At 30.8% G+C, this 18,366-nt stretch overlaps 1 protein-coding gene across 1 annotated transcript in view; it reads right to left on the reverse strand.

Moving 5' to 3' along the window:
• LOC126769305 (tubby-related protein 4) overlaps nt 1–17,349 on the reverse strand; it is a 35,621-nt gene extending 18,272 nt beyond the window's left edge. The window contains exons 1-2 of the mRNA XM_050487997.1: nt 17,097–17,349; nt 4,572–4,736 (exon numbers count right to left, since the gene is read on the reverse strand). Of these exons, the coding sequence (XP_050343954.1) occupies nt 4,572–4,736; nt 17,097–17,192 (261 nt within the window). The 5' untranslated portion in view covers nt 17,193–17,349. The remainder of the gene's footprint in view (nt 1–4,571; nt 4,737–17,096) is intronic.
• Between the last annotated feature and the right edge of the window lie 1,017 nt (nt 17,350–18,366).

Here is an 18,366-nt window from a genome sequence, read left to right on the forward strand (position 1 = left end):
GTATAACGTTGCCATATTAACTGCATACAGTTTTGGGAGATAAATAATTTTCAGGATTTCATTAAAACAAAATAAGTTTATTAAATTTTACTTTTTAAAATTTATTATACTTTTTTTTAATTAAAATCTTTTTTTGTATTCCAACTACACCCAAAAACTGTTGCATTCTTTGTTTTCGTTTCCGTTATCAATAGTACTTCAGCATCTTTATATGGTACTGGATTACCATTCTCCTCAGAAGTTGAAATCTAAAACACTCAATTAAATTATTACTAAAGAATGGTTGCCTCATAGATTTCTATGTTAACCTCTTGACTCGGAATGTAATAAATTCATGAAGAATGTTAAATAATGTTGTCGTTAGGTAATTATAAAAAAGAGAACGAATAAATAAAAATAACATATTTACATATACCGAAGCACTTTAGGTTACTATTGGACTCCATACATATTTGTTTGCATTGTCTACGAGTCGATATTTTTTATCGAAAATCGGGACATATTTTTTAGCTGACGCTGGCAGCACTTACATGATACATAGGTTATGAATGATAAAAACTGGAAAATCCTATTTTGTTCAGGATTTTAATGCAATATAAGGTTCCGTCATGCTATGACATAAATAAACATCACTGAGAAACTATATTTAGGGACAAAATCGTCGTGCTTACGCGTTAAAACACACGCCGGCAATTTTCTTTTTGCTATCAGTTTAACATGAAATAATACGACAATGCATCATTGTATAACCTTCGATATGATATAAGGATTGTTTCTTGGCCTTTTCAATGGATTAGTATCGTTTTTTAAGAAAAAGGAAACGAAAATTGAACAAAAAACACAATGAACGCACCAACTGTCTAGTTTCTTTCGCTACTTAAGTAGCGAAACAAACGCCAAAACTGGTTACGCGATAAGGGACAAAAGATTTGATAATTCTATCTCTGTCTAATCCATTTGTAACGTAATTTTCGTTCTCTTTCTTGTGTAAGTGAGAAGGAAATCGTCATTGCATCTATTAGTTTCTCTGTCTACGATTCTATATTAGCATATTCAAATATCATATGACATAATATATCAACCCGACCGCGAACAAAACTGAAAACAGATCAATAAAAATATGTATAAACTGTAATGAGATATTAAAATATACTATTATGTTAAAATGAATTCGTTTTTGTACTTTAACATTAATTAGCTTTAAAGATGCCAGCTGATATTAATATATACGAAAATACATAAATCACTTTGACGCACTTTTTGTGTAGGCATATGTAAAATTTTTAATAAGTTCTCAATTGTCTTTGGTCTCATCTCAAGACTATTAGTAAGAATAATACACTTTTATTTGTTATAATACGAGTAAAAAAACCTATTCGATATAATTCGTGCACTCGAGATCCACAATAAGCCGTAACAAAACATACCAATATTCATTTTCAAAGATACTATAACAATATTATATTTTTACAACTGTTTCCGTTTACGCTTGTAATAACAAAATCGGTTGATCCGAATCTCATTCTGTCGGTAGGAATACCAATATTATTTATTTTATATAAAAAAAGCAATTTTATACTAAAGGCAAAATTATAAAAATGAATTTTCTCAAAATGCAAAGCTTACTCGTATATAATACAAGTTTTGTATTCATATCGCCATATCCAGGGAAGGTAAATTTGTTCGGTGATGATAGCTTGTGTTGCTTCTTGCTTGAATAATTTAAGCTCTCTGTTTAACTGAAATTTCGTATTCCAAGCACTTAAGATCGTGTCTTAGTATAATTTATATTAAAATTTAATGTGTTGGCATTCGTTTTATACATATTCGGATAGTAACACGCCTTGGGATACGATTGCCTCCAGGTAATTTCTATAATAATAAAAATTATTAAAGTAAGAACGAATGTCCTTCAACGGTTTTTCTCAGGTACCTATGAGGTACTTTTTCCGAACAGTTGATAGACAAAAAGCACGTATTGCTTTATATATTGCAAAAAAATTAAGTAAAAAATGTTTTTGAGTTAAACGGTTATATTGAAAATAAAGATAATAACTATGGAGATAGTGTACTGAAAGCTAAAAAATAATTCGGTAGGTCCTAGGTACCAGTCATCACACCACTCTCCTCATCAATCTAGGGCATTAATCAGACAAAAAAAATCGTTGGGCGCGTGAAATTTCTATTAAGTGAACCGCTATATCATTATGAATGCTTTTTACATATTTACTAAGGTCACGCGGCACCCAAGGATTTTTTTGTATGACATTTAGTCAGAGGATAAAAAACAATTTATTTAAATTTTTAATTTATTTTATCAATATAATTATCATTTTGATATATATATTTTTATTACATTTTTTTATTCCTATATTATTTAACTAGGATGTTTTAGTATTTTATACCTATGGTATGTTTACTTATAATTAATCTTTACATTTATCTATTTTAATGTAAAACTCTGTTTTTTATATTTATATTTTAGTTTATGTGATTTTTAGTAAACTAAATAATTAGTAAAAACAATTAAATAAATAAAATATATACTATTTATCCGAAAACAGCATCAGCTTTTAAATTTAATGTTATATATAGTTTTATATATTTATTTTCAGCCTTTAAAAAAGACACATACTGTTCATAGTTCAAATAATTCAATTGCACTCAATTCGTTCACCTGATGGGATGACAATCCGACACGACCGGAAAGACTTCAAGCGCAGGATAAGCACTTTTATGTGCTTTTCGAGGCATGGGATTGCATCACTACCAACTTCCTGAATCGCTAGGAATAAGAAAATAGTGGAGTTCTACCAAGTGTTTCTTGAATAAGTTATAAGATAGATCTCGTTATACAAAACCAGGTTATACAAATAGCTTATGTTAAAAATTAAAGGATTTATTATATTTTTTTCTTGCCTGATAAAATATAAAGTTTTGTATCTTCAGTAAATTTTCGAAGTTCTTGAGTTTTATATACAGACAGAAGATTTTCAATTACAATGAAAAACTTCAAGCTGGTTTTATTTAAGTTTGACAAGGTTTTGTGGCCAAGAAGTAATTTTCTCTTATAAGTAGCTATTGTCAACTATGCCTTTAGCTTTGCATAACGCTAATTAAACCGTCACACAAATACATTTAGTTAATATATATGTTTTTTATTAATTAAGAATAAAATTTACAAACATATTTTATATATACAATCTTTACTGTTGAGATAAAAATACTCGTTTATTCATGTAATGTTTTAATTCTGAAACAACTTGTCAAAAATTGTCGGGAACATTTTAGGAGCCATGTACATTTAAAATTAATATTAGTCCACTGTATGCTAGTAGAGTACGCTTTGCAACTGTTTGCTCTTCTTCAGAAAGTCGCCGATATTCACACAAAACATACAATACTTTGCAGTGTTAACCTCAACCGAGGATTGCGGGTTCAAACCCGGGAAAGCACCTCTGTAATTTCATATGCTTAATTTGTGTTTATAATTCATCTGCTCCGAGTTAAGGAGACCTGCATGTCCCATATATCCAAAGTCATTACAAAAAAAGATAGGAAGGCCTTGGTCCAGCAGTGGGACATATACAGGCTGTTAGTTTGTTTTTTACTTTATATAATATATTAATACAAAATCGTATCGAATTAACCGTCAACATACATTTATTTACCAAGATGGACATATACATTTTTTAAATATATTTAAACGTAAATGTTATATTACTTTCTTTATTAAATAGTCCAGCAGAAAATTTCTAGCACAATATTGTAAAAAATTCACTTTATATCCAAGTTTTGTCCTTCAGGTTTTATTTATAGCTAGAGCTTTATCTACTTAGTAAACCTCAGTAACGTACTGCGATACAATTATGCAATTTAAACGTACAAATACTCATAAATTCTATTACAGTTATATCGACCTTGTGTTAAGACTTTAATACAATTGTGTACAGCAATTTTATGATTTAGCTATAGGCATAATTTTCCATTTACCATATAATATAACACAATAATAAAAGAAAATTTTATTGAATCCTATTCGTCCTATTCTTATATGATAAGAGGTCTACGTTTTTCGTAGACTTAGCTACGTAATTGTCTACGGCGTAGAACATTACAAAGCTTTTCGTATACAAAGTAATTATTTATATTTTGCAGTTCGTTTATCAAATATTAGCACTTATATTTACATATATATATATATAAACTTAAGCTCTAATTTAAATTTGAAATATTTTTCAAAAAACATCTCAATTACCTTTTTAAGTTTTGGTATATAATTTCATAAAACGTTTAACAATAGCTCTTATGGAACAATGCGTTCCGTATACAGAGCGGACAAACTACAACAAACATTAATTGTACGGTCTATATAAATGTCTGCCACTGAGGCAAATAACAGTTGAAATAACCGCTACGCTTAATAAGTACTTACTTAAATATAAAAGAAACAACTGTTTTTGCCTCGTTTTAAAATTTTGTGTCTTTTATATTATTAACGTAATAATTTTTCTTTGTCCTTTACATTTAGAATTTGTTACACGGATTCAATTTTAAAAGAAAAAACTTACATCAGAGCGATGTCCACGCAAGTTGTAATTAGTGCGCAGTGGCAGTTCGTGCGGGCGACGAGCGTGCGATGACGTGAATGTCACGCCAACCACGCCGCGCACATTGCCAGTCGCTAGCCACCCCTCTTGGTAATAGTTATTACGATTCAGCTTCCATCCTTCTTCCTAAAATAAAAATAAAATTTAAAATCTTTAATAATAATGTTGATTTTTATGTTACGAAAATAAAAATAAAAACATATATTCCTAGTACAATTACGTTTTCACAAACTAAAATCCAAAACTTTACTATCACATTTTTATATGATATTGTACTTATTAAGTACCTTTTAATATCATTAACAATATTTTGTTAAATACGTAGGTATCAAATAAAATGCTGTTCGTGGCAGTTTTCACTGACGTGAACGTCTGTAGGAAATCGCTAAGCACCTCAGATTTAACAAAAACTTTTTGTTTCCGGGATGTTTATGAGTTAATTAATAATAATTAACTCGTTTTTCTAAAAAATATGTATACCTATCATCTAAGAGTATTAATTGACTTCATATAAATATTATGAAAACGATAACAAACATTTGATTTTAGAAAATATACAAAGTATGAGTATTATATAAAATCTCAATAGCCTAGTCCTAGAACTATGTGTATTTGTATCACATAAGAATGAAATTAGTCTTTAGGTTTTATTACAATTATTGTCATTAAAACTTTATTTCCTTTAAGAGAACAAAAAAGTTATATACAAATAGTGCATCACTTCATTTATACGTATATTATTCAGAATAGAAGGTAAGACAAATGATAAAATTTTGAAATACTACTAACGTGCCGTAGACTGGACTAAATGAGTTTAATAGCAATCCTTGTGAAATCTAATAAATTGTGTATGTGTATCCTTCCAGTGGCAGACCGGAGATGAAAGAGTGATTGGCTATTAGGAACATTACGTAAATTGCATCCCTGACCCTACGAGGACCCTCATTGATTTATCAGACAACGATTTTTGTATATCGCCATATCAATAATTAGCAAAATCGTAGCCTTAACGAAGTTAAAAGAACTTGTTTGAATTTTTTTTCTGTAAAAATTCTTAAAAATAACATTATTTTAATTGATTTTTTGGCACTTGTAGTATTTAGTATATGCTTAATATATTTTTAATGAAAACAGAGTAAGTTTAACCTTTCTGTGACCATATTAGTATTAGAGCTACATTTTGCAGTATACATTTTTAATCGTGTATATATTTTTTATTTTCTATGTTATTTTCGTGTCAATACACTTGAAGGAGAAAAAAAATAAAGACAAAAAAATTGCGTTGACTTCAAGTCAAGTTTAAAAGTCTTTAAACACATTCTTTGTTACATTTCAAATTCTGATGAAATTCGAAATCATCAAAATTCAAAAAGCAAACTAACCGGAATTTTACTATTGCTTTTTTATGCTATATTCTCGAAATTTAGGTCAAAACTGTTAAAAATAAAGTTTGAAAACATTTTTATTTGTTCCATCAATTAACTCATCTAACTTTCCAAATACCAGCTTTGATATTTTTATATAATAACTAAGCCAATAATGTAAATCACTTTAATTAAAAAAACATGCTTTTTGTTATTAATTGTCGACTTTCAATCTAATCCAGTCAGTCATAAAAAATAGATTCTTCTTTGTTTATTTCATTTATTTTACCTGGGAGTTTAGGTTTTAGAAAACAACTTAACATCTAATTAACTTAACATTACGTCAATAATATTATACATCATAATCTGTTCTTTTGTATATAAGATATTATAGAAAATGTGAAAGTATTCTATATACACATTTTCAATAATAGCTTAGCTTCATTTGATGATGGTACCGCAATCAAATTATTATATATATCCACAATATATGATTTTAATAAACGGGGCCGGAACGACGCATTCCGCGCGCATTCCATCAATTTGTGATAAATATCATCCATGCAGTTACATTGTATACATTTATAGGTGTTTGTTTTGCTGCATCATAAAATTAAATTTGTTTGACGGAATATGACCGGAGTGAAGTCTTATAAAAGTCACAAAATTTTTTCTGCTTCTTTTAATTTTTTTAAAACCATGGGCAATGAGGAAGTTCACATACAATTCTCTTGTACCATATATATCGTACCTTTATGTCGCGACCGTGTCATCAAAATATTTCTGCCAGTTTTGTTTACATGTTTTCTTGAACTTATTTAAAATTATACAATTACTTAGAATTCCGCCGTGAACAGGTTGTTTTGCTGTTTTGCACTTTGACTATTGCATATGGACTCTATATATTGAATCAGGCAGTATAACAGCCTAACTTCCGGCACAGGATAATGCATATGACAGTGATTCCTAAATTGCAATCAGCTCACTATGCATTATGGATATATCTGCCTTAATTTTGAATTTGATTCTTATATCTGCCTAAGGGTCAAAGGTGCTGCACCTGAACCAAATTTGTCCTTAGATCCGTCAGTAAAAAGTTTGTAACACAACTTATATTTGGTATCCAGAAGTGTTCGACAGCTATTTAACATATCTGATTTCTTACACAGTGTTTTTGACATCGCTTTACCTTATACAACTGGTAATATATTCTTAGATAAGCCTGTAACACCGACCCATGTATGGAGAGGAGGAGAGAATGACATTGTAATTTTTTTATTTGATATATTAGAATAATGGCATAAATTCCTGTAGTCTGTAACTAGCAAAGGAAGTTTTTTGTTTCTCCAATAATTATTACTATACATATTTACAGTTACGTTATTTTCGACAGACCTAGACTTTAGCACAAACTTACCGGCAAGATATTTCCTTCGGATATTTAGAGGTTGAATACACAATTCTCTCTCCATGACATGTATCGGTGTGGTTTTGATAAATCCACCAATAACTCGCATTGACTGATTTTGTACTTTGTCCAATTTACTTAGGTGACTCTTAAGCCCGATATCGTATAAGAAACTATCATAATTAAGTCTGCTACGGATAATTGAAATGTAAAGTCGACGTAAGTGGACTATTGGATGAATCCCCCATTTACTACCAGCTAACACCTTTAAAAATATTTAAAAATTTAAGCGTTTTGTCTCTAATTTCATGATTGTGCCTCCTATCTAACCACACCCCCAAATATTTAACACTATCGACTTCTTGTAAACGAATATTATTGTTTAATAATTGGATTGCAGTGTTACTTCTAGACCTGCATTTACTAAGGATGCAAAACTTTGGTTTTTCGTTGAGATATACTTAATCCAATTTCTTTTATGAGATAACAAAATATATCTAACGCATTTTGAATATCGCTTGCCGCCACATTGACTATTTTATTTGAACTATATATAACAAAATCGTCTGCATATTGCGAGATGAATACTTGTCAAATCTCTCGACAAATTCTGCTGGTAGTCACATTAAACAATAACGGAGATAAAGGCTCACCTGGTAAGTCTTCTGCTGAAGTGGGCGATAATTTTTAACTATTACTAAATTGAATAGTTATAATTCTTTCACGAAGATATTCCCATAGATATCGACACAGAAAAGCTCCAACACCGGCATCATCAATAAGGTTCAATAAATTTGCAACATTGACATTGTTATAGGCATTATATATATCGATGAAGTAACCAACTGTTGTGAAACCTTTAGTAAAGCCGGTTTGAATACGAGTTATTTAGTCTGACCAGATTATCATAAAAAGAACGTGACTTCCTAAAGCCTACTGTTTCATTTAAAAAAAAAAAGTTATTAACGGTACCAATCTAATCTACGAGACATTATAGTATTTAATATTTTACAGACACAAGATATTAGTGCAATTGGTCTCCACCTGGATGTTGATTTGTTATCCCTTCCCTGTTTCGGTACAGGAACTATTGTAACTTCCCTCCATTGCTTTGGAATGAAACTTTCTGATAAAAACCGGTTATATAAAGTGACAAGTATATTCATACCAGATTCGGGCAAATTATAAATCATTAAATAAGCTATGCCGTCTTACTCTGGTGCTGTACTGATCATTTTAAACAATTATTTAATTCCTGTACCGTAATCGGAGTTTTAAGCTTCACATTATCGGACTTTAATATTGGGCAATTCGGTGATGCAAAATATAGTGCTAAGCATCGTATTAAACTATCAGCAATTTTGTTATCTATAAAATTCTGAGAGGATTTGTAACCCTTGTTTCTCTTCATACGAATCCACTTCTCAGAATATGAAGTTTTCTCATTAATATTATCACAAAAATTCTGCCACGATTTGTATCCACCACGTCTAATATCATTTTATGTCTGTCCTATCTTTTCTTGCAGACTATTAAGATTGTTAAGAGTGGGATTTCTTCTAAATTCTGCTAAAGCTACGCGTCTCTTAGTCACTGACCATGAAATATGTTGTGACCAATAAGGTTTTGGCTTAAAATTACTAGTTTTTGTTGGATTTTCAGAAATTTTCTTTTATGGAATTGCTTCTTCTGCAGCTGCATTGACTATGGCTATGAACTTGTTATATGCAAGTTAATTGTTGCTAGAAATTGTATATTCATGTAGGGGCTGTTTGATGACTTCTATACATAATGTCCAATTTGCTTTTTTAAAATTTCTTCGCGTCCTAACTTTGGTCACTTTCCTTTCCAGGCTTTTATTCTAAACATTCCACGTTCATTTAATAGCTATGTCTTCAGATGCTAATGATATATCAGGAGTTGTTATCTGAACCAAACCATTGACTATTTTTATACGAGTCTCACTGCCATAATAAATAAAAAATCTGACAGCCTCGTGTATCATGTTTCCTGGACCAATTACGATGATGCCCATTAAAATCTCCTTTAATTATCGTCTTGTTGTTAAACTTAGAAAAAAGTCCATTCCAGTCTTGAAAAGAGGTGTTAACTGTTGAGGGTTGTATATAGATACTATGTTTTCAATGTCAACGCAATTAAATATTTTAACATAGGTATATTCAATTCATGAATTTGAAATATTCAAAATTTTTTGTTGAGCTTGTATAGACCAGTGAGTTATTATAGCTACACCTCTTTACTCCCATAATTGGTATACTACTACATACAATAGATACTATATATTTACTATACGATATATTTTTGTTAGTGAATATAAGTAACAATTATCAACTTTTACTTAATGAAAGGTTATGATTTTATCCTATTATGATAATTATTACTATCACGATTTCAAATCAATTAATATTAATAGATGATAAATAAAAATAACAATATTATGATTATAACAATTCTTGAGCTTCAATTACATTACCAAATATTCATATGATTGAAATTAAGTATTTACCTCAAATGTAAATTTCACAGAAACTGATTTAAGTAAATTCAGTAATCTCACATCTGCATCGAAACAGTCGGGTGCGATGTAAATAGAAACGATTCCATCTCCGCGTTACCGAGCGTGAAAGAGATTTCATCAAGGCGATTCCTTCACATTAACATTTCTACAGGACAGTGCGAACCTCTGATTCAATCAGGAATTTGTACGGTTAATAAGAATCCTAAAAGGATTCATTTGAATTATTTACATTTTTATTTTATTTTTTATTCGTTTATTAAGAAATAATAGATGGGTATATACTTATGTTAACACGAACGCTCTCGTGTTTATGAGAATACTAACATAGGTAATAACTAGCACATTTAATAATTCACTACTAAATGAATACACTAAATATTATAATAAATGTGTCATTTGCTAAATTGGTTAGGTTTAAATAGTTTTCTTTTGTTAATAAATGTTATAATCTAATACCTGCTGCAGTTCACTTTGGACACGTTTTAGCATTTGTTTGTGTACCGTCAGCAGATAAATAAATAAACAAATACTTTTTATATTTTATTATCTCCTCAGGTCAGGGAATTTATTTTTCGAACCGGTGGTAGTTTCTAATTTAAGTATCAATAATTTAGTGTAATGCGTTTATGTTGAATAAAGGATTTTGATTTGATTTTTTTATAGGTAGGTACTTAAAATTATGCATATTGAACTTTAAACATTAATTTCAACAAATCCAGATATTTCGTCGTCATCCTCATCCTCGCTTTCGATTCGATAAAATAATTTATAATGATAATCCGTTCTGATATTGTATCTAAAGCCCCTGAAATTTATTTTTCTCTTCACTGTCATGTAGAAAACATTTCACAAGTCGTTTACAGTTATGGCATTAGATTTTCCCTCAGCTAATATTATTATAGCATCCACATCAATGGTGATATTTTTATGATATATCTTTATTATATTATGAACTAATTAGTAAGAAAAGAATAATAATATGAATAAATAACATAATATCACTTCTAACGCTACATATGCCAGAGTACGAGGCACGTGATAGCTAGCGCAAACTCGTTTATTCCGGTTTTAATCTTTGTGTGTGTAATTACACTTCTACAAACGAAAAAAACGTCTCCAAGTTGATTTATCTGTACTACATTACATTATCTAATAAAACCTAAAAAAATACGAAAATATGATGTACCTAATTGTTAGATATATTTAAAATTTACATTTTTGCCACTAGCACAATTTTATTTAATCTATCCATAAGAGGGATAGAAATAGGAACAATTTCACATTCACAGACAATATATATCATCACATAGATCCTAACAGTAAGATATAATAATATATGGGACTTATGTTAGTATAAAACTTTGCTTATTACAGTCCAAAGTGAATTTCTCGTGCTTCAATAAAGCGAAGATGGAAACTTCTTGTTTCATTACGTTAAGGGTTTTCAGGTTGCGTAATGTCAATATTTCTAGCCAACTCTACTAGAGATAACAAACGGTCTCCGTTATTCATTACGAATTATCTTGGAAATATTTATTTTTAGATTAAAACACAATGTTTCAACCTTTTAACAAGTGGAAAAGTTAATTCGTGATAATAGATAGAGTTCTTAAATACATACCCGTATATATATTATGCCATTATATTATACACTCGAAAGATACTTTACAAGCATATTTATATAATACTACTTGTATAATTTTAATTATGTGTTTTCACATAATAAGCTAGTTCATCATTACACAACTAGTTTCTTTTTACACATGTACAAATACTTTATTTTTCAAATGATACAAATTTATTCACCCTTATTTATTAATGTAAGTAGAGTACAGCAAAGGACTCATCCCATTTTGAGGAAAAACCCACCTCACCGCTCCAATGCCAGTTGGTAGATAGGTACACATTCTACCGATTTTCATGCGATATATGTAACCTGCATCCTGCTATCCTTACTATGATTTTCATCACCGCCAAGCACAAGATTAATTCTTAAAACAAATTGAGCACAAGAAAATTCAGAAGTTCTTGCTCGAGTTTAAGGGGGGCTTCAGTTTAAATTCACGTCTTCTAAACACGGCAATCTCCTTTTCTGTGATATATTTTTTTAATCTATCTATAAATATAATAAAAATGTGACCGCTGTCTGTACATGGAAGATATATGGGTAAAATTATTATCGGGCCCTATATTTATTAACGCATTAATAGAACCCAAAATTATGATTGTAAGATTTTTTGTCTGTTTGTCTGTGCGTTTGTGCGCGTTAATCATATGCGGTTTTCACTAATGTATTGTGGCAAGCTTCATTTAAAATTAAAAAAAAAATATGTTAATTTAAAGAATCATGTCGAACAACTATTGGATAAAAATGCTATAAAACAACTTTTTTAATTGAATTGGCTGAAACTTAAGCTCCCTTTAAATGATAGTCTGTAAAGTGATGACTACTGAAAGTTTATAGAAACAAAACAGTAAAAAAAGGGTCAGTTTCATGTATTTAGAATATTCCAATGCAAGTTGAGCTCAGATCTATAAAATTAATCATATTATATAGGGTTCAGCTTATGTTGGTCATACGCATGCTGCGCTGTTACCTATTATTGCATTGAGTTATTTGCAGCGAACGCACGTATGTCGGAGATGCACAGCGCTCTTGGATAACCGGGACCTGGTAAACCTTTGTCTGTATTCGTTTGTAATATATTTTGTTAGGTTAGGGTAGTAGCTTATTAAAAAAATCTATGCATATTACGGATAAAAAAAAAACAATATATGTAATACACATTTTTTTTTTGTTTTTCGATACTATATATTTAAGTAGCTTTTGCCCACGGTTTCGCTCGCGCCTAAGTATAGAAAAAGGATAAATGGTTATATGGAATTCTGTGATTTTAAAGTAAGAAGCATGAAATGTCATTCTAGTTAGAGAAAAGTATATTTAGGGGTAGTTTTATTTTAGATTGATGATTATTCTTCTAATAGTCATCAGTGAACTTACTGTGAATGTAGTTTTACTTTATAGTGACTAAATGGCTTGAAGAAAAATTTATTTATATATACTTAAATACCTCAGTCAATCTATCCACACAGTTGGGTATAGTTAATACTGTAAATGAGCAAGCGTACGAATATATTTTTTTATTCTATCAACCCAGATTAAACGAAAATTTTCAACTCATTGAAAACTTTATTTATAATTAATAATCAAAGCACCTCTTTGTAAACGGTAGGGCTTTATGTCCAGGGCGTGTTCTTAGATGGGCTTGCACAAAGCCCAACCACCGTTAAACAGCAACACTTAGAACTGTTGCGTTCCAGTTTGAAAGATGAGTGAGATAGTGTAACTGCAGGCACAAGGGACAAAACATCTTCGTTCCCACGGTTGGTGGCGCATCGGCGATGTAAGGAATGTTTAATATTTCTTAGATCGCCAATGTCTATGGGCGGTGTTGATCACTGTACATCAGGTGACACATTTGTAAGTCCGCCTATTTTTAACATAAAATTGACATTTGCGATGTTTACTTTTGGTTCCTCGCAGAGCTTACTCTGGAGCATGCAACATAAAAACTGTCCATGTGATAACAGTTCTAACTAAAATCAATGGCAATGACCATGTTCAACGACAGCCCTTGGGACTTTTGATATACTTTGAAATTCGAATGATATATGCTTCTTACTTTAAATTCACAAACTTCCACACAAGCATTTATCCTTTGCTTATACTTAAGTGCAGGCGAAGCCGCCGGCAGTCGCTAGTAAGAAATATAATTAAACAAACATTTTAAAATGCTACCACTAACGAAAGTCCCACAATTTTTTTTGTGCCAGCATTTCCAATACAATGTCTTTTGAAAGATATTAAAAGCTTAACGGTATATTCTGCAAGGAGTGTAAATAGAAGAGGGACTACGCTTTCTAAATGACGGTCTTCGGTTTAAGCGAGTTCAAAGCCTACATAAGCCGGCTTCACATATGCCTTCTTGCCTACATACAATGATTACGTATTCATGTACCTTATGAAATCATTACGAACATTATATTATTATAGAATAATTGTATTTAGTAAAATTAGTAAAATTTTAATATGTCTACCTCACTTTACTTCGTTTAAATACTATATATTACTAGTATTACATAATTTTTTATTTATGTAATACATTACGTTCCATATTTTAATAATATAAAATATATTCATTAAGAAGGGTTATATACTTTGAGTTGATAATATATACTATTTACTATCTTAACTTTACTCTTTATCAAACCGAAGTATAACCTGACGTAACTTAATACGGCTTTACACACGACTACTTAGAAACCTTTGAAAACATTTTTGCGATCCCTATAGAAGCACATACACACTGACTCGTAGACAAAACTCTTCACACATAATTTATTAAAAAGTGTAATGAATCGAGCCAACGGCAATTCGTTTTTATCAAAGAATTGAAAGGTTCTTAATAGACGTTCGTTTGACCGGGTATACCAAATCCGACCACTTTTTATTTTATCATATTCCTTTCAGTGTTAATGCTAAAACCTAAATAAATCTTAAATTATTTTAATTTACTACGAATTATCATTTTTTTCATAAGATTTCTGAAGATGAACGTAACAACGGAAATGAAATAAGTTCTGGATTTCCAGACATCGAGATGTGAGTGGCATTTTTAATTTTGACGGAATGTCTGTGGTGAAACTCAACAACCAGGAATCCCAATCAATTTTTCGGAACATTCGCGAAAAATACCTATACGTATGCAATCCAACATCTCTACGTAAAGCCAGTATCAAACAGTTCGGAAAGAGCTTGATCGTCGACAATTCGAGTCGCTCTACGTTAAATGCGATCAAATGAAAGAAGCTGATAGTTGGAAGCCCCCGCCCAGACATGAAAGCCATACTAAGTAAGGTGAGGTAGTTAGGGGAATATTCTCAAAATGAGGATACACGACAAATGGTGTTTTTGTAGTAATAGTCTTTAGGGAACAAATCAGTTTGTATATAATTGAGATCTAATGTTCAGAGTCAAAAGTTTGTATATCCATGGTTGTCTAGATTTTAAATGTTTAAGCTTGAGCAGGGAAAGTGACTGAGAAGCGTGAATACCATGGATGTGACACACTTTTGACAGGGCAACCTGATACCGTTGAATAAGGAATAAAATAACCTTTCTTTTAAAGACGAAGGAGGTAAAGGTATTAACAACGCCTGTTTACCTATTTGTACCTTTCAACTTCATATTTCTGTTGAAGAGAAAATAGATAACCTATATTATTCCAATTCCTTGTGTAAAATTCTCTTGACTAAACTTCGATTTTCATCAATAACAAATCGGGAAAGTTGATCAAAAAAAGTAAATTAAAGTTAATATTCATTGATAATGTTGGCCCGTGATTTAGCTAGGCAACCCATTTGCGATTAATCAATGGACATATTATCTTACATATATCTTTGTCATCATCAAATGACAGATGAGAGTATATATTTCTAATAATGTCCTTGTTGTCTGTACTAAAATTTGCTCTTTTACAGAGAATAATTTTAGGTCCTTTTCTATTTTTGTCATAAAACATTATCTTCTTTTCTATGTTAAATGTATTTGTTATGTTGTATAATTCGCTCCTGAGACCTGATAAATTAAAACTAAACATTTATAGCGATGACAATATATTGTTAATATCACAGCAAAACGTTATTGCTAATACAAAATTTGTTTAGTACACCAATTATAAACTATTTGATTTCAAACGCCAAAAATATCAAAAGTAGTAGCGTACCTACGTACCGCTTGAGTAGTAGCTATATTTTAGTTATTTTCATAGTAATATGTCTTGGAATGGCATATTGATTTGGATTAACACTGTAGATATTATTTTTAATAATAATAATGCCTCGTTGGTCTAGTGACTTGATGTAAGGCCGCAGACCCGGAGGTCCTGGGTTCAATTCCCAGTTCGGGCCAATGAAAATTCTCAGTAGGAGCCCGGAGTCTGAAAGTTGGAAGTGTGTATTAAACAAATATTATATTGGCACAGGAGTGCCTGTGCCTCAGGACCAACGGGTCCTGCGCCTGAACTCTTTTCGGTCGTGTCCGACTGCCGTCCTATCGGATTATGAGAGTTAGGGAATAGAGAGTGCACCTGTGTTTGCGCACACACTTGTGTACTATAATATCTTCTGCGTAGTTGGCTAATCTATCTTGAGATTGGCCGCCGTAACCGAAATCGGTCTGGATGACATTATTATTTTTATTCTACACAAGAAATTCTTCGTTTTATTAATAATCTTGACATCATTTCAAAGGTAGCCCTCGAGGCAAAGTAAAGTTAGTAAAATATATTATAAAATAATGTAACTGTAAGTTTTCTTATCTATAGAATATTTATCTCTAGCCGGTGGTAGTTTTATATTTAATTTTATTTTGTTATATGACGATTTTTAAATTCTTGCTCTACCTTCTTGAAGTTGAGTTTTTTTAGTTTTATTTTATTAGTAAAGTAATATTTATCTGACTAAAAACACACAAGAAAAATATATTTTGTTTAACGGCTGACGTAAAATTAAATTAAAAAACAAATTCAATTCTTATAAGCGCTCGGACTATCTATAAATAAAACGTCTCTTTAATCAGATTACTAAATTATTCAAGGGATAATTATTTTATCCTTTCTTACAAAATACTTTCGTCATATACTCGGTTATTACTTTACGAGCATGCAAATCGTATTCAGTCTAAACGATAATGGAAATTTAATGTAGTGTAATAATGCGCAGGTTCAGTAGAGCATACAGGTTACGTAGACTCTTAATAGTTGCTTATTCGTTTGCGAAATAGTTTAACTAAGTGTCATTAACATTTTTAAAAAATAAGTAATCTATGAATTAGAGAAAGCTAAAAATAGATACAGAATGCAAATTATATTGAAGAAGAGAAAATATTAACATGATTAATTAAAATATATAGGTAGACCTACTCGTATGTTAAAACGGTAACAATTAAGTAACAAGTTAAAATACTACGTTTTTTTATATTTACTTAAAATTTTTAGTATAAAGAAGTACATTACATACCTTACATTACATACCTTACGTACTAAATCTACATAAAGTTTAAGTGCCTTAAAATAGTTATGTTCTTTAAACAGGTGCAAGCTTTGTAGACTCACCTCAGGCAGCTCATCGGGAACTTTGCCCATCCACGACAGCGATAGTATCGTGCAGTCGCATTTTGCGTTTACGTTTCTTTCAAAATGTAGATGCATTTCTATATAAATCACTAATAGCAAACTTCAATCACTCAAGCAGTTTATCGCGCGCATACACCACGTTAGTCACGAAACACGATTTTTTCATTTTATGGAATGAATCATTTTGAGAGCAGGCTTTTTAGATCGTAAGGGATGGGTCGAGTCGGTCGCTCGGCTGGCGTGACAGAGGGTGACAAGCTGCCTGGCCTTCCCGAGGGCTGTAGCGCGCAGATATTGATTGCGCGTAGGGTAGGCGCGCAGCGCGACCTCTGTCCTTAATGTACGTCAGGTTTGAAAAGCAGAAAAGTCTTGGAAACCGGAAGAGATGGCGTGGAGATTAGATTTATAAAATTTCTGAAGTTTTAGCAAGTAGTAGTAATTTAGATCAAATTAAATACTAAAATAAACTAAAATTTAAATTTTTTTGGTGTCAAATTCAAATGCGTAACCATTTAATATATTAATATTCCTTTATAAAAACTAAACTATTCAAATATAAAAGAAAACTTTATATTTGAAATTGTAGTTCATAAAAATATCTAGAGCCCGGTCATATGCTTATCAATCTATCTTTAATAGATAAGTCACAATAACAATCTTTGTTTAAAAATATAGTCTTATAATCTTTGTTTAAATTGTCGTTTGAGTTTACCTATATAAAAATATAGGTAAACTCTAACGACAATTTTATATAAATTTATTTAGCAATATAATTAAATATTAGTTTGATACGTTATACGTATTGTTGTTGTTAATTGAAAAAATGACTTTTGTTATTGGTGTTCATCTTTTTGTCTTAACAAATTACGGCAACACCGTATCGAGCTCCACTATTTTCTTCTCCCATTTCTACTACTATTATGAATGGAAATAACAAATACTAACATACATTTTCAAAAGTACATACCCATTTTTACTTTTTCAGACAGACAAAACTAGTAACATAGTAAGTATAGATAACTATACGTAGGAAGTCAAGGTAATTATATATAGGCAATAATGGTAATAATAGGATTAATGGTAGTAATAAAAAAGTCGAGATGGCCTAGTGGTTAGAACGCGTGAATCTTAACCGATGATCGTGGGTTCAGACCCGCGCAAGCACCACTGAATTTTCATGTGTTTAAATTGTGTTTATAATTTATCTCGTGCTTGACGGTGAAGGAAAACATCGTGAGGAAACCTGCAC

This window comes from Nymphalis io, chromosome 6 (assembly GCF_905147045.1).
Source record: "Nymphalis io chromosome 6, ilAglIoxx1.1, whole genome shotgun sequence".
Lineage (NCBI taxonomy): Eukaryota > Metazoa > Arthropoda > Insecta > Lepidoptera > Nymphalidae > Nymphalis > Nymphalis io.